The following is an 18,269-nucleotide window of genomic DNA, read 5'->3' on the forward strand; positions in this document are numbered from 1 at the left end:
TCCACTGAATGTCATTTTACTGTACAGGCGTAGCTGCAAAATGATACACAATATAAACATACAAATTTACAATTGTAAAATAAACAGATTGTTCTGTCATGGAGCCCAAAAGGTAAATAAAAAAAGCTTTATTCTAAGAGCCATTAGATGCACTTGTGTTTTTTGTTCTAAATAACATTTCCTACCTCTACGATGGGATTTAATCCTACTGGAGCACAACAGCAAACCAATCAAGCAAACCAAACTATAATGGAGTTCTGTGGCATTTTACACACAATCTTTAAAGGAAAAGCATTCACCAGCACTGGAATAGTTAACAGTAAAATGACTTGCATGAACCCCTCAAAAGTAAACAGCCACCATGTTTTTTATCCCAGAAATGAGATGAAATGCTGAAGTTTCAAATAAGTTTTCCTCTCGAACTGAACTTGTGCAGATACCTCTCTGTGAGTCTGTCTCCTCATCAACACAATATGACTGGTGGCACAAAAAGAGTCGCATAACTCGCTGCCACTCATCATGAAAACCAGAAACAAGCTTTGAAAGCTTGAAAGACCAGTTTATCCACATGAGTAATGCTACTCCCTATTTGTGTAAGTCAAGGTTGGTGACAGGACGAAGCTGCGAGCAGTAGTATATCTGTGTTTAGTAAACCCAATGCAAGAGAGCATCGTGCATACCATGCCCGTCACATATCAAGAAAGCATTATTGGAGTCTTCATACAAATGAAAATAAAAACATGGAAAGCACAATAAAAAATAAGTTACACCTTAGAGTGTAATATCATTGTTAATAACTACCTCGAAGCACCATATAAAACCTACATATCTGTGTATCCACTACGGGGATGTTTGTCTGAGTTCACAGACCGCCATCTGAGGGAATGTTCACGGCTGGAATGGAGGCCTGTGTTTCTGTAAGGAGTGGCTGGACGGGACCCAAAGGAGTCAGGGTGCTGTGGTCTCCTATGAAGACATGTTGATTTTCTTGACCACGTTAATTTCCTGGAGAAGAAAAAAAAAATCTTATTACACTCCCAAAACGGGTAAGTAACGCTGGTCAGAAAGTACAGACAAATCTACAACAATGAACTAAGAAATTTAAAGTGAGACTGCACAGATCAGAAAAACACGCTGTTTAATCAGTTCTTCACACTTTCGCCTTTTTTGGTTTTGTTTGTTGACGATAACTCCAGGGTAGGAAACCCCTGCGTCGTGTAAATAAAATCAAATGGTGCTGAGCAAACGGAGGAGCACGTAAAAATTAGTTAATTAGTTAGTTGCAGTCAGACAGCACCTTCTGACGGGGAACTAAAGCCGTTATCTCAAAGCACACAGACACCACTGACAAAAGCAGTATTTTTATTTCCCAGAACAAGGGAGTTGCAGGTTTACCATGGCCTCGTTTAGTTAGTAGCGGTGTAACGATCCATCGATCTAGGTCAATGATCAACAATCCAGTATCATTCATGCAAAGTGAAAACATTGGTCCATATTGTCATCTTTGGGATACGCTTTTATTTTGGAAATCTGTGTCACCGTCAAACAGCAGCAGGCAGATGGCAAGCAGCTCAGAGAAAGACCATGAGGATAAAAATAGTAATAAAATAGTAATGTAACATGTAATCTGTTAAACTGCGAGTAGAGGAAAAAGTCCACTAGCTGCTATGCTAACTTTTGCAATGTGAACACGCTTAAGCTAATAATGTGTGACTAGCAAAAGTTGTTCTGTCTATGAACTTTGACAGTACTAAGCTGAATTTGATGCTTTTGTAAAATGATGTAAATCTATGTTTTATGGCAGTTGAGGGAAGTTTGTCTTCGGGGTCATGGTTTGGGTTAAAGAGAAAAGATTTCTTCCAGAGGCTAACTTATCCTGTGTGTGTGCCGTTTTATGTGTTAGTGGAGTCAGTTTGAAGTAAACTTTTTCTGCACTTATGCAGTTATTTACATTATTTATGTGTTGTTTTGACGTTTTATGACCAAAAGTGAAAAAGAAGGGGCGGCTGCATCTTCTGTAACAGACTGTGTTGAATGGGCAGATAATAACATCTCATGTCAAATTCAAATGATCCAGTTGGTCAAAATCGGGTAAAAATTCGGACATGTTGGTTGCGGCAAGTCAAAACACTCACTCAGAGAGTGAAAGTCTGGCTCTGAAATCTCACGTCTCGCGAGATTTGAGTTGTTGCAGGAAGTTACCGCTGGAGTGACCTTACAAACGCGAGGAGTTACTCTGGAGTAGTCATGGCTGAATTTATACCCGATTTTGACCAACTGGATCTGGATGAGTCATTTGAATTTGAATTCGCCCGTATTTATTTGAACACGGAGTACACGGACGCAGAGCTCACTGAAACTGAAGAGCGGACGAGGAGAGAGAGGGAGCAGCAGCAGGCAGAGGAACATGTCTGAATCCAGCTAAAGGTAAACACAGACGTTCATTTCTCCTTTCCGTTATGTCGTCGGATAATTATACTAACAATCCGAGCCTATCTGTGTGGAAAAAAATGCACTTTTAGTGGACGTATTTTGACGTTGTTTGACGCTGTCTGAGTGCCATTTAACCTCATTTTCTTCTTCAAAAAGTCACTTAAACTGAATCTAATGTAAAATTATTATCATTCAGTGTGTATGTGTATTGAAAATGTATTTGTTGATGCTCAACTCAACACATCAGAACAGTGTTTTAATGTGTGTAATGTCATAGACTGTGTTGTACAGTGACAGCTCACCTCAAGAAGAGCATGTTTTAACTGCCCATAAGCATCCTCCAAATTATCATTGACGATCTGGACGTCGAACATACCAGGTTCTTTACCTAGGAGGAGATACAATTATGTTCAGGGTCATGTTTTTAAGGGTTATGTGGTTCCATTTTTGCAAACAAATACTTACTTAACTCCATGTCCACCGTCGCTATCTGTAAACGCCTCTGAAGACTCTCCTCTGACTCAGTTTTTCTATGTCTTAAGCGATTTTCCTGAGGCGATACAGAAAAGCAGAGATATTCACAGAGAATCCAAAACCTGTATGACCACTGCGGTACAAAGCAAACTCCAGAGGAGTATTCCAGAAAGCGGGTTTAGTGAAAACTCTGAGTATGTTAACCCTGAAATGAGGGAAACTCTGGGTTTTCAGTTCCAGAAATAGAGGTAAGTCAAACTCTGAGTCTGTGAAACTCACCTGCTTGCTGGCAGGTTTTCTTTAAGAAACCCTGAGTTCACCCTGTTTCCTCCCAACTGCCTGAAGCAAGCTGGCAGACACACATGGGTTGTCCGTGTGTAGGAAATCCCATCGATATCGAGGCAGAATTAATTCACAATGCCTTACGCCAGGAGAGGATCTTCAGACCCCGTTTAGATGTGCTGTCTTTCCCCAGTGAATATCTGTTTGAACCGTACCTTTCTTTTAATTAGACTCAATCATTTACCGGCCACACATATCAAATCTGACACACCACAGACGTGCGCTCTCATCAGAGCAAATGTGCATCGCACTACGTTTTTTTGTGAACGGTAGCTTTTTATATGATATTGGTGGCCTACAGTACAAAAAGAAATAGCCACTGAAGCTACTTTGTTTAATAAATCAAATATGAATAAAACTAAAGAAAGGCACAGGTATGATAGTTGTTAAAGGATTCAAATTTCAAATAAGTCATCAACCATCTATATGTGCTTAAAATAGCTGCTGAAATTAGCAAGGATTCTTTTTTAATATTTTTTTGGGGGGTGCATTTTGCCTTAAATTGACAGGACAGTTAAGCGTGAAAGGGGGAGAGAGACAGAGGGAGTGACATGCAGCAAGGTGCCACAGGCCGGAGTCGAACCCGGGCTGCTGCACAAAAGCCATATGAGACGCCTGCTCTATCCACCAGCATCCCTTTGAAGGGGATCCTGCTTGCTAAATTTCACATGCCGCCTCTCTCTCCTTGGCAGCTTTAGCGGTGTCACTTTTTTTTATGAAATACATGCTCATATTCGCTGTAGGCATTCATGAGCACCTCCAAGTCCACAGGTGTGAAATAAGTTGATCGCTTTTTCTCTCCGGTTGCCATGGTGACTCGAGGTATCGGGGCTCCACTTATTGTGGTTGTGCACGTGCTTAACTCAAGGTCTACCTACTCCGAGCTGACTGAACTAATTAGAATCAGCTGTTCTGGAACCAGATACTCGGAGTTTCCCAGCTCAGGGTAAGTCAACTCAGAGTTCAGGATTAGATTCAGAGTTTGTTGAACCTCCTACCTGGAATACCCCTCAGGTCACGCCCAGAAACTGACCTATAGAACCTCTATCGACTCAGTGAAATGCATTTCTTTTCCGTGCTTACCAGGACATCTATGGATGGTGGCTGGATGGAGATGTAGAGGGGATTGAGATCTGTCCTCTTGATGTTCTTCACACCCTGCATGTCAATGTCAAGTATACAGATGAGGTTCTTGGCCTGCACGGCTTGCACGGCAGCTTTACTCGTCCCGTACATGTTCCCCGAGAACTCTGCGCTCTCAATGAATTCGCCGTTGTCGATCCCTGCCTGCATCGCCTCCCGTGTGACGAAATGGTAATCTGAAACCCCAAAAAGAAGATGATAGATAAATAAAGCTGCAATACGACTGATGTTTGTTACAGTGGTCATAAAAGAGGAATAACGTGTTGTACCTTTGCCATCCTGTTCTCCAGGTCGAGGATTTCTTGTTGTATCTGAGAGTTGAGAAAACATTTATGTCATAGTCTGAACTGAAACACTAAATCGATATACTGAGACTACAGGAAACACAACTAGAAAGAAAATGGGAAAAATTGACTCCATACAAGACTGAAAAAGATGACACTGGACTGGAATAATAATCACTGTAAAAATGTGTATATACCCAAACAGTTTTTGTTTTGTTAGCTCTTATTATTTTTCTATTATTCTATTATCCTGTTGTAACCGACACGTCAATGTTACAAAAATTGTTTAAACAAGGAACACTGAATCAAATCTATTGTTTGATCGACAGTGCAGTCCAAATGCAGGTGGTGCATCACATCCTTCACGGGGGCAGAATGTGCAGGAGCCCATCTTTCTTATTATTGCTATTATTACTTTTCCCTGATATTGGTATTTTGTAATGATTAATTACCCAAACTAACATATTTTTACAACTGCCAGAGATGATACTGTAGTTGTTGTTTGGCTGTGATAGAGCTGTGTCCAAAAAAAAAAAAAAAAAATCAGGGCTGCAACTTACGGAAGCGTATTGCATTCACTTGACAAATAAAAAAAAAGCCCTGTTTTTCTGAGTAATTTTTTCTGTTTTTCGGAGTAATTTATTTATTTTTCTGTTTTTCTCAGTATTTTTTTTTCCTGAACGAGGAGACGATATACTTAAAAATCTCGCGAGAAGCTCCCACCTGGCACCTGCAAGTGACCCCTGCATCCATGGTGACTCCTGCTCATGGATGTATTTTGCATCCGTGCTCCTGCTCCTAGACAATTTCAACTACGGGGTCAATAAGGGTAAGGCACGTAATTAGTTACACACAGGGTATCATAATCTAGCTATGTTTTTGACTGCATCCTTCTAGTGTAGGCCAATCACTCAGTGTAACAGGTCAGGTTAGTAACAGGTTGTAAAATCATGCCCATACACGTTTGTCAACCTAACCTGTTACATTGAGTGATTGGCCTACACTAGAAGGATGCAGTCGAAAACATAGCTAGATTATGATACCCTGTGTGTAACTAATTACGTGCCTTACCCTTATTGACCCCGTAGTTGAAATTGTCTAGGAGCAGGAGCACGGATGCAAAATACATCCATGAGCAGGAGTCACCATGGATGCAGGGGTCACTTGCAGGTGCCAGGTGGGAGCTTCTCGCGAGATTTTTAAGTATATCGTCTCCTCGTTCAGGAAAAAAATTACTCAGAAAAACAGAAAAAAATACCACGAAAAAAAGGGAAAAAAATTACACCTAAAAACAGAAAAAGAAATAAATTACTCCGAAAAAACAGAAAAAAATTACTCAGAAAAACAGGGCTTGTGAATGCAATACGCTTCCATAGAAACTAACACTTATTTTCACCGTTGATTAATTTGTCATTTACTTTTTTGATCAACCAATTAATGGTTGGTCCATAAAATGTGAAAATAATGTGAAGAAAATGAGAAAATAATTAATCAATCAATAATGATGATGATGAAATGATCATCAGCTGCAGCACTATTTGAATAAAACAATAACATTTGCTTGTATGTGTGACATTAATTACACCTCCACATATACTATGACTATAATGATCAATGACAAGCCCAACAGTTGGTGAGAACACCATCAAGACTGGTACAGAGAGGCACACTTACGGGAGACGCTGAAGCCAAACACACTGTCATATTCTTGCATTAGCTTCTTCAGCAGAGTGCTCTTTCCCGCCCCGGATGGGCCGCTGAGCACCACAGGCCTGGGTCCAGCCATAGCTGAGGGAGAGGCGGAGAGGAGAGTTCAGTATAGGAAACAAGCGGGCGAGGCTGGAGGATGGCAACCCACTGAAATCTTATGGCATGAGTCACTATAGGACCAAATCTGTCTGTGATTACAGTGAGTTTACGTGCTCAGACAGGCCTCACCCTAATGGGACGAACACGATAAAATGATAAGACAGCGGTTCTTAAAAGGAGGAACAAATGATGAGACCAAAACATCTCCCACAAGAGCGAAGGCAATCACAACGGGTTGGCAAGCTGGAAGGTTACCATGGTGCAGGGACAATTACACACTAATTGGAGAGCCCCAGTCTGCTTGAGATGTGGAAAAAGTCAGAGGAGCCACAAGAGGCTAAGAGTAAAAACTGCTTTTAATAGAGACATGGGCTTGAACTGTAGTAAATGACTGCTTAAAACTCCTTTTAACTAAATTATGCAGCAAACCAATCACTGACAAACCTATGAGCACACTTGAACTACACATCTTTGCAAAACAGCTCCTTCAACATCTCAACTTCTCCACACTGATCTATTCTACACAACTTATCTTTCACTACCAAAATTTCTTGAGTAAGCTACTAAAGCAAAGAATAAAGTAAAGCCTGTAGTGATCCTTCTTACCTTTCCTCAATACACACACGGCTCAAGCAGACAGGAAGTTCAAGTGAACAGGGAGGGTGTGTGTATGTGTGCAAATAGACTGTGTACGAGTGTAGGAGGGAGGAGAGAAAAAGAGAGGGCAGGGCCGTGTTTACAGAGCCTCACATTTCGCTTTTTGTTTTTTATTGTTGTATTTTCGACACAACCTGCAGATATACATAAACCCATAACTACTGTCAATATCACAACACATGTAGATACCAGGAGGCAATGACTGACAGTTAAAAAAAACCAAACAAACAGAACTTAGTAATAACAAAAGAAAAACTGAAACAAAGTCTGTCTGACCTTCTCTTAATAACATCATACTTCATAAAACACAGCTCTACTGTTGTGACAAAGACAGTAACAGGCATAAAGAAGTATTACAACATCTACAGGTGAGGAAAGCAATGCAATATAACGTCGGCTGGTTGTCAGTAACAACTGTTAAAACAGGTATGGTGGGCATCTCTGGGTCTGCCTTGGATTGGTTTTCATCCTATCCTACTGATAGGAGTTTTTCAGTTGCTGCTGGTCAGTTCACATCAGACACAGCGCCTTTGTCATGCGGCGTCCCTCAGGGTTCTGCTCTGGGTCCCATGTTATTTTCATTATATATGCTGCCTCTTGGACATATTATTAGTCGGTTCAGCGGCATCTCTTACTATTTTTATGCAGATGACATTCAGCTGTATTGTTCTTTTACCACTGATGAAATTGGCCAGCTGGACATCTTAAATGAATGTTTGGATGCCATTAAAAGCCAGATGTCTGACAACTACCCCCAATTAAACACCAAAATGACTGAAGCTCTTACAGTCGCCCCTGAACACTCTATCGATATTATCAAGCAGTCTACGGGGCCTTTATGTGTTCATGCTCAGCAAAACATTCAAAATTTGGGCGTCATTTTTGACCAATCCCTGTCCCCAGACAAACACGTCAGCCAACTTATCAGCTCGTTTTTTCCAATTGAGGAACATAGCGAAATTAAGATCTGTGGTGACCAATGCTGAGATGGAGAAGATTATTCATGCTTTTCAAGCTGTTGCTCCTAACCTATGGAATGCTCTCCCCTATTCTCTATGATCCATAGATTCTTGTATTACTTTTAGGAAACAGCTGAAAACATTTTTATTCAGACAGGCCTTTGGCAAAACAATCTGTTTAACTGTTTTGTTTTTTACTTCCTTTTATTGCCTCTTTTGGGTTTGTTTCTTTTGCTATCATTTTTATACTTGCCTGTTGATCTTGAAATTTATATTGTATGATTGTTATTACTATTTTTAATTTTTTTACTTCTAATCTGTGTTCTTGATTTTAATGTGAAGCACTTTGTGGTTTTGTATCTGTGAAAGAAATAAACTTTACTTACCTACTTACTTACTTACATAAATGTCAGGTATCAGACAGGTTGGCAATTAGTCCAAATATTACGTATTCCATGTGAAATGCAATTTATTGACCTAAGAACAAAAGTAAACTGTGCTCTGAGATCTCTTAGGGGACCAAGAATCAAATCACAGCATTACCAGCCGTGTTGTTTCCAAGCAAACAGACACAGTGAGATGGTCTTTGCAGGTGCAAATGACAAGAGTCATTCTCTATTGCCTCTTGAATGCTTCCCATAAATGGAAACAGGGCTAATTAAAGGTGAAGGAGTTCCCTTTTCAGAGGCCAGTTAAGAAACCTCATTATTTTTAATGTCCTGTCTTCAAACAATTATCAACCCCAGCCCGAACCCTCCACCATGGCATCTTTAAAAGTCATCCACGGATCTGTTTAGGCTATTTGTACTGGCTTCCTGTTCTCAAATACAAACAATCAGGGTTGCAATTAATTATTATTTTAATTACTGATTATTTATTTAGCAAGAGAGACGAGGGGACATCTTTTGAAACATCAGATTTCACCTTGAATAACGTGACAGGTGGCAATAACATCAGCCATAATAGCTAGAAAAATAATACTCTGCAAGATGGACAAGCTGTGACTTACAGTTTTCAGGTCATTTGCCAGTTTCCTTTGGCATATCTGACATTCAACTTTTTGGGAATCATCTTTGTAAATTTTGAATCTATTCCACATTTATCTTTATAGACATCAAGCTAGTGAATCTCTGGTGGTCAAACTGTTGTAGTCACAAAATTAGACCCATCACTAAGTTATAATGTTGTTGTCTGAGAATAACTGATGGTTAATGTTGATGCATAATGAATTATGTTAGATAATTATCATTTAATGTATGGGCTTTTGGGGATTTTTGGGGTAATGGTATAGAAAACAGAGCATTCAGATACTGACTTGGCCACGGATTACCACGGCAGCACTTAAAGCTTCGAAGCTTTGAAGTAAGTTCGGAAAATGACATCACTTACTTTACTGTAATGCAGCCTTTAAAAGCAGGGAAACACTTACAATATTGCAATATCCAAAAGCTAAGACAATATCTAATCTCATATTACAGTATTAATTTAACAGATATATTAGCCACCCCTAATACAGAGTACTTATGTTGTACAACTACTATAAATGTTAGTAAACAAAACAAATCTTTAAAGGCCTTGAAAGTTTGCTTGTTAATAAATTACCACGATTGAAGATGGCAAATTTATTCATGAACATAATCAGTGAATCCTGATTTACAAAATTTTGTTCTTATAAGTAAAAGTAAATATTTACTAGTTGCAACTTTAAATGTAAAGAGTTTTGTTTTTTATTTACTTGTGCTTCCTATAATTGTGACATTATTTTGGTTCTGTTGCTGCCAGTCAGATTAAATATGCTGTTTTAATTAATTACTTAATAAATAGACCACTTATCATAATTTGTGACATTTACAGACAACAAAAGTATGAAAAAAAAGAAACTTTTCAATCTAATGTAATGATAAAGCTTCTGAAACTTGCAGCGACATATACTCCAGCATCCACTCAAGAATCAACCATTTGTACTTGACACATAGCTGCACGTCAGGAAATGAGAGGCATGCGAGTTAATAATCAGCACGGGCTGACACTCATTAAAACCTGCACTGTGCTTGACTTCAATCATGTGCACGTAACCCCATGTGATTAGTATTTGCGTGAAGCCAAATTTAAATCATGTGAAATCTATCATGTGGCAGTAGTTTGCTATAGTGTTCTGTATGAGAGCTGAACAATAAGATGAATTAGTCGATCAACAAATTAGCAACTACTTTTCAAGCAAAAAATGTCTCGCTTCTCAACTGTGATGGTTTAATGCTCCCCTTTTTGTCTTATATGTTGTTTTATATGATAACATCTTTGGGTTGAACTACTGGCTGGGCAATGTAAGCAATATGAATGTGTCTCCCCGGGCTCTGGGAAGTTGTGACGGGAAGCTTTCATGATTTTCTGCCAAAATAATTTGTCCATTCACAGAAAAAGTTAAAAGACGCATCAGTAATGAAAATAACTATTTGTTGCAGCCCTAGAATATACATGGTGCAGTCTGTAAGCAACAGTAGTGTTAGTTCAGTTTACCCTGAAACAGAGGTGACTTGTGGATTATGTGGGCACATGTTCAACCACTTTTATTTCTTATTCTGTCTAATGCTGTGATCTCTCCCTCCAGCTATTTGTTTATCCTTTGTCAGTCCAGATGTGGCAAACAGAAACCTGTAGAGTTGCACTTTTAATGCTCTTATTATATAGGCATGTGTTTACAGTCTTGTGCCAGAATTATCTAACAGATAAAAAACAACTAACTCAGGCAATTCAAAGTGCACTTTGACTCAATGCTATAATGCAGTTATGACTTGCAGGGAAATTCTGAATTGACGTTTTTAGGGTGATAAATGCAAACTAGAGGAGCAAGTAAATGCTTTGTGCATTGATGCTGATGGACAGGAGTTTGTGGATACTTTCTGAACATGAAACTAAGTTTTGAGGCCATGTTAAAGATGCAGGAGTAAATGCTGACACTAAAAACAGCTCTGCATGCTGGTTTAATACATAAACTGTCTATAACTTATAATGAGCACATGCACGTTTGATGAGTAGGCAACACTGATCGTTTTGAAACAAAGTCTACACAAGTAAGTTATCACTGATGGCTCACGTCCACAAGGACACATTAAAGGATGATTACACGTAAGGTAAGGTTGCATCAGCTACACTTAAAGTCTGCTCAGTAAACACACAACAACCATCTTCTCACCCTGCAACAACGCAGAAGAAACACTGTCTCCCCACACACTGGGGGGAATGAATGGCAGTGTTATCTACAGTGATAACGGCACGCAACACAACTGTAAACAGCACACAGACCGTCATCCTCCCTCCTACCTGACAATAGCCTGGAAAAATATCTCATGAACATCAGGAGTTACGCTAGTCCAAGATTGTGGGTCCGTCTCCGGATGATTTTCTCCCACCTCTGCTCTGTATCTTTGATGTGAGAGCCATTAAAGGAAAATGTGCCGCCTACGTCATCGCTGCGGGCCGCAACATCGTCACGTTACGTTCGCGAGCGTCGGGAATTTGCGCGACAAAACACAGAAACGTGAAGTTTTACTATTATTAGCCAAAGACAGTAGACGATGCCAGGCAGCCATTTTAAATATATGTACGTAACTCACAGGTAGCTGCGGTTTCGTCCTTAAAAGAGAGGCGTATGTGCGCATTCGTAACACTGTCGCTTTGTTTTAAGGCGGCAAGGTAACGTTAGCTGTATAGCGTAGCCTAGCTTAAACTGAGCGTCGTTTATTTCCAACTGCTCCTTCTGTGCTCTGCATATATTACAGGAAAAAAAGGTTGTCATATTAATTACCGGGCCCGTTACAGGGTGAGAGTCAACACTACCAGGAGAAACACGATGTTCCGATCGACACGACGAGATTAAACTTATCGCAGAAACTACCCGGATGAATGAACGCTGAAGGCCTCAGTCTGCTCGTGTGCTAATGTGGCTAAAGTCAGCCGGTTGAGCTAACGGGACACTGACACCGCTCCAAAGTCAAAATGTTTGGTTCCTCGAGATCTGGAGGGGTCCGGGGAGGCCAGGACCAGTTCAACTGGGACGACGTGAAAGTCGATAAACACAGAGAAAACTATCTGGGTAAGTTTTTAAAAGAAAACTGGCAGTGAAGACCGCTGTTAGCGCTAGCCACACACACCGCTGTTTGCTAACTTGAAGCTAACACAGCAGGACTGTTAAAATCACAGTTTAACTACAGCTACACACCTCTGCCTAGGTGCTACACGTGCTGCTCGTCCATACCTTTCGTTTTAGAGTCCCTCATTACACAGTGTCGGGCTGCTCGGTCCTCTCTTCACCCTGCAGTCAGCAGGTCCTGGTGTTCATTGCTGCCTCTATCTGAGCAGACACACGTAGCCTCACAGCTATCTGAGCCCGCACCGCTGGCAACAGGTCAGCTCGCCACACAAGAGCTACGTAGCACCCACCACAGCGGTGACATGAGGATGAAATGTACATACACAACGTGCATACAATGACACATGGTAAATGGCATTACACGTGAACTAGCATAAACACACAACACAGGTATTTAAAAAGCATAAAGTCACCACCACACCGCTTTATCAACACCAGGGCTCTTTATGGTGCGATTAACAGGTGCTTCTGAGGAGAGCATGCGACACAAATTGTCTTTCTTCACTAAAGAAAAGAAAATGCCTCAAAACAAAATTTCACATTTGCTATTCCTGTGAGTTTGGGCAGTCAAGTCAGTATCTACTAACATCAACATCATTTGGATTGATGACAAATTCACCTTCAAGCCACAAATTGATGCACTAACAAAAAACTTTTTTAATATAGAAACAAGTCAGGTTTTCCTCCATCTTGTAGACAGAAGATTGTGGAGGCAGTCGTTCTATTATGGTGCCATGCAGCAGCCTCCACTCTCATGTCCCTAAATGCTGTCTGCCATTCAGCTCTTAGATTTATAACCACAAACACCTATAGCACTTATAGAAGGGGCCAGCATTTGTTTTAATTTATTTATAAGGGACTTCTTCAAAAATTGCCCTCATATTTGATGTCACTTATTGGCAGGAGAGCTGTAACACATAACATACTTTCACAGGACTGGTTAGTACTTCAGGTTACTAGAAGTAACACAGACTTTGCTGCGATTGCTTTTAGATTCTTTGCACCACACACCTGGAATGAATTGCAGTGTACTTTAAAGCTTGATACTCTGGTTCTAGTCTGATCTAGTAAACCTGACTGATTTTAACTGACACTATGTTGTACTTTTGAAATGAGATCTCCATAAATAAATAAAGGTTTATATATATATTATAGAGCTGCAAAGATAGGTCAAGTAGTCAACCCACACAAGTGACTGGTAAATGTTTTGACTGCTGATTGATGTTTTTGAAAAATAACCTTAAGTTTTTGTCTGTTGCTCAGCATTCGGATAACCCTGTAAAAAATGAGTAAAAACTGAGAAATAACACATCTTTCTCAACCACTTTCAATTCCTCTGTCTTGTTTCCAGGGAACTCTTTGATGGCACCAGTAGGAAGATGGCAAAAAGGCAAAGATCTGTCTTGGTACTCAAAAGACAAAAAAGGTGGTGCAACCTTGTCGAAAGAGCAAGAACTCGCTGCTGTCAAAGCTGCAGAGCATGAGGCACTGATGGCTGCTCTGTAAGTATGACTTCCTGTAACAGAATGGTTGACTTGGTTTGGGTCAGCAAATATAATAAATAAATCTTTTCCCATTCTCTTCCATTACACAGAGGGCACAAGAATATAAAGAGGCAACCAACTGGCCTGACCAAAGAGGTATGTCACTTTTTTTTGGTACTGCTTTTTACTTACAATCGTTTTAAAGACTTTGCCTTTAATAAAATGAATGATTTGAACTTTCCAAATTTTGATACCAGGACCTCGCAGACGTTTGCAGGAGGGAAGAGGCAGATGGTGAAGAGAAAAATGTGGACCGTGTCTCAGGCTTGGGAAGCTCCAGGTGATTTTCTCTTGTCAATTTTGGGATGTAACAACCTATTACACAAAGCAACCAAATAAAACAAACCAGCAAATTTAAAATGACAGCATGTGCAGCCAAGGAAGACATATATAACCCTGTAATTATCACAGCACTTCAGAAATTAAAACATTCACCATTTCTGTGGGTTTCACTTCATTAAAGGGACAGTTCACCCCATGTAGGAACTATTTTCTTTCTATCGAACTGCACCTGCCAACTGTATTATCGCACAGAAGGAAGCGTGTATCTTCTGCTAGCTCACCCTGCACCACTGAGCTAGCTAACTTTACAGCTCAGCCGAGGAGGACGCTATTAATGTTTACATCTTGTGCTGTCACAAGCCTGTCCTCCATGAGTAGATGCACACCTCCTTCTGCGTGTTGATGCGGTTGGCAGATGTAGTTAGGTAGAAGGAAAACAGTTCCTACATGAAACTGCTCACTACAAGGTCTGTGGATTATCTTGAGTAACCAGGGTGTGATTTCTGGAAAGAGACATCGCTGTTGAGTTTTTGCAAGTGTATCATTTCGGCACTTTGAGCACCACAAGCCGAGTACCATCTAGTTCAGTTATATTCGAAAGAAGGCAGACATCTCTACAGCTGATGTCCACAACACTCAGCAGCTCACATTAAAATAATCTAGATTGATAAATAGCGCTACATATAAAAGGAAAAGTCTGTGTTATTATTTTGGGGGTGAACTGTCTCTTTAATGTCCAACTTTATAATGTTATCTTAAAAGTTGTTTTAGCGTGAAACACATGTTGGTCGGGGGAAATGGCAGTATCTTTCTTTGCCTTCACTGTGTTCTATTTATGCTCTGTTAGAACTCAAAGCCTTTTGACATTCAAGTGATGGCAACAGAGCCTTTTATCTTAATGCACTGTGATTGTTTGTTTCCATCTACAGCGCAGGGTCAAGGAAAATGGTGCTCTCTCAAAAGGAAAGGGAGGCAGCTAAAATAGGCTTGGCTGTTTTTACAGTAAGTTCTTTTCCTCACTTACAAACACACTGAACGTTTTCAGATGCAGACTCTGTAAGATGCAGATGTTGATGTAAGTGCAAAGCAGGTTGATGGACAAAAACAGACTTTTTGAGTGTCTTTTGCAGGTAGTGAAAACAGTTTAAGAGCTAAGAAAAGAGAGTTCCTTTCACTGGATTTACAACTTGATACAAATATTAAAGACATGCTTTCTTTACAGCACCACAGAACAGAGGGCAGTGCAGAAACCTCAACAACAAAGACATCTCAGGGTGAAGAAAAAGGGGATTTGGAACAACGGTGAGTATGTATTTTATTAGCTACCACCTAAGATAACTTACTAAACACATATAAAAGACATGAATAGCATAAAACACTTAGTTCCTCTGCACCAAATGTGACCCTGCATCCAGTTTTCCATGTTTACTTCAATAATAATTCTTGTTTTCTACCCATAGGCACGAGAGCAAAAAGAAAAAGAAAGAGAAAAAGAGCAAAAAGGAGAAAAAGAAGAAGGAGAAAAAGAAGAAAAGGCAAAGGAGAGACTCGTCCTCCTCGAGGTCAGATGACGACAGAAAGAGGTCGGTCCATCTCTGCATACAGATCTTTGATCACAAGCCGTCACCTGTCGCTTGAGGGGGGACAAAATAACAGGAACACTACCCAGAAAATGACCATTTGTAAATTACTGTGTGACCTTGTTTCTTATTTATCCAGCTGTACGCATTTTCACAAAAAATACCTAGTGATGGAGTCTGGTTTTGAAGATAGCATAGAGAAGTTTCACTTTCAGTTCAGTTTTAAATATATAGTGTGAGATAAACAGTTTTTTCCCCCCCAAAAAATCAAGGTAACAGCATAACAAATGATACAGAAATGGTCATTTTGTAGGGTAAGAATTCCTTCACCCCTACTTCCAGACCCAGTGTAGTTATTACAGGCTTTAAAGAGGCTGTGTTAATGAGTGACATCGTGTTTTATTTTGTTAACTTATATTGCATTTGTTCATGTTATTGTGTCCATCTCCTGTGTAGCAGTCACATTTGCAACCACACAGACTTGCTCTGAAACACAAGCTTTCATCTGCCAGCACTAGAGGGCACTAAGGCACTGTTGTACACACAGTGCTGTAAACGTTGCCTTTTAAATTTGGGTGCATGTATCACAAGACCTTAGATATATCCTGTAGATCTGGTGTGTAGGACAGTAGGGGGGAATACTAGATTTAATCATGTACTTTATGTGCTGGCGAGGGAGGAATTGCAATACAACACAGACATATGATGGTCGTGGACAGCATTATTGATACAAGTTGTTAGATATACAGACTTTTGTCCACACCAGTTATATAAAATTGCAGCTGTCATTGGGTGTTTTCTGTGGATGTCACTGTCTGGGAGTTACTTCTTTTCCCCAGCCTCACAACATCTTAACTGATCTACCACGACCCAATCATTGATTGTTTGTTTCCTTTCTCTCTCCAGGCAGAGAAAGGACCACCATCATCATAATCCATCATACCATAGTCAGAGTGGAGCCAGACCCCATGACAGCCATTCAAGGGGGGGAGCAAAGGCCGAGCGACAGCCCTCCTACCCCCATCATCGACGGCAGCGGCATGACACAGACTCCTCTGACGGGGGGTCTCCTGTCCCCCGTAACCCTGTCAGCCACAAGACGGCCCCTGCTGGTACCACACAAAGCCACAGGCGGCGCCACGACACAGACTCGGACGACTAATGTCCCCTGCACCCCACCCCAACCCCCCCAATTCAAAGACGCACAGCGCGGACAGAGTGCTCTACAGCAGCTTGACTGGCCCTGAAGACCTCATTTACCCCGAGCAGCTAAAGACAGGTCGATGTGCGTGTGACTCACAGGCTTTGGCCCAGTGTTTTAACTTCTTTACCTAATAACTTAGTCAAGCGATCATGATGGGACACTGGTTGGGTTGTGTTGTCGTTTTATAAACACATTTTTTGTGATTAAACCACCAAATATCACATTTTCTATATTGTCTTTGTTTATCTTGCTGTTAAACACAATACAAGATTAAATGTTTTGCAAACCAAACAATGATCTTTTATTTCCATTTCTGGCCCTGGTAGCTGATGCTGTTTGGGAAACCTTAGAGAATTAATTCAAAACATTGCAAACAGAAAGAAGTGTGTTCCTTCGTGTGTTGTAAGATTATTCTTCGAAATTACTTTCCTGACACTCAACAGCTTCAGTAAAAGATCTCAAACTGATCCAGATTGAGTTTTCATTCTTTGTATTAACATTTCTGTTTCAAGGTATCATGCAGATTTTTTGCGAAGCTGAAACTTTTGTGTCATCAGCACAGTAATATTTGTATCATTAAATATAATCTTTATTTAGATAGCACACTGCAGCTGTCGCAGAATCAAGCCTATGTTTGAAAGAGTCAAAGAAGTGTTTCTTTAAATGTCTTTCCTGAAAATTTTCCAAGATGCTCCTTGACGCCTTTTTCGTCCCTGCACATCTCCTCCATCCCACTGTGCCTCTTGCACTACTCAGCAGCTCCGCTCTTTTCTTTTCTCAATCATGCCAGCGCTCCTTAATCCCTCACCGTTCTAGGTTCAGCTCCCTGACTGGTGCGATACCATTGGAATGCTCTCCACTGATCATAATAGAGTGTAGTGTTTGCATTTGCCTTGAATTGGTCTGAAAGAGGGTATTCTGCTGGCTGGCACCTGGGGGGTGCACTAAAAAAGAGCAAGGCATTCATAAAGAAGAGTGCAAAAAACCAGGCTGGTCCTTTTATATGACCGAGCACCGTTAGACTGCCACACACAAACCAAGCTGACGGAGCAGCAGGAGAGGAGGCCACACAAAGCAGCCCTATGAGGGACCCAGGACTCCAGCTCCCTCCCCTTCCACCACCACCATACTTTCCTGCCATGTTTTACAGGCTTGGCTGCATTAACCATAGCAGCCTAATCAACCTGCAAGAATGCTGTCTTAGATTGCCATCTCAACACAATGTGAAACAGGGTGTGCTCTTCACATTACTGCTTTAACCCAAACATTGGGTGGTTTGCATCACCTTGGGCCATCACATTTCTTCCTGGGTCAAAGGGTGATGGCTCCAACAGGTTGCTAAGACACCACGTTTTTAGGGTTGTTGTTAAATTTTAGTGTCGTTTCTTGAAGTGCACTAATGCTCTTA

At 40.6% G+C, this 18,269-nt stretch overlaps 2 protein-coding genes across 5 annotated transcripts; one reads left to right on the plus strand and one right to left on the minus strand.

Moving 5' to 3' along the window:
• guk1a (guanylate kinase 1a) lies at window positions 1-12,556 on the minus strand. 4 transcript variants are annotated; one of them, XM_049597649.1, is made up of 7 exons: window positions 11,423-11,589; window positions 6,351-6,464; window positions 4,662-4,703; window positions 4,333-4,568; window positions 2,899-2,983; window positions 2,736-2,821; window positions 1-1,005 (listed from the first exon to the last, which is right to left on the minus strand). In XM_049597649.1, the coding sequence occupies exons 1-7, from the start codon at window positions 11,454-11,456 to the stop codon at window positions 967-969; spliced, it is 636 nt and encodes a 211-aa protein (XP_049453606.1). In that variant the 5' UTR covers window positions 11,457-11,589; the 3' UTR covers window positions 1-966. The 4 variants fall into 4 exon arrangements, with proteins under 4 accessions (XP_049453606.1, XP_049453604.1, XP_049453603.1 ...); XM_049597647.1 differs by lacking the exon at window positions 11,423-11,589 and adding an exon at window positions 12,357-12,556 and having other exon boundaries at window positions 4,333-4,703; XM_049597646.1 differs by having other exon boundaries at window positions 4,333-4,703.
• lg15h1orf35 (linkage group 15 C1orf35 homolog) lies at window positions 11,641-17,328 on the plus strand. Its single transcript, XM_049597644.1, has 8 exons — window positions 11,641-12,194; window positions 13,603-13,753; window positions 13,846-13,891; window positions 13,993-14,075; window positions 15,007-15,079; window positions 15,300-15,379; window positions 15,538-15,660; window positions 16,564-17,328. Exons 1-8 carry the CDS (start codon window positions 12,098-12,100, stop codon window positions 16,817-16,819), a joined length of 909 nt encoding a protein of 302 aa, XP_049453601.1. The 5' UTR covers window positions 11,641-12,097; the 3' UTR covers window positions 16,820-17,328.
• Window positions 17,329-18,269: the final 941 nt, after the last annotated feature.

Source organism: Epinephelus fuscoguttatus, linkage group LG15, assembly GCF_011397635.1.
Source record: "Epinephelus fuscoguttatus linkage group LG15, E.fuscoguttatus.final_Chr_v1".
NCBI lineage: Eukaryota > Metazoa > Chordata > Actinopteri > Perciformes > Serranidae > Epinephelus > Epinephelus fuscoguttatus.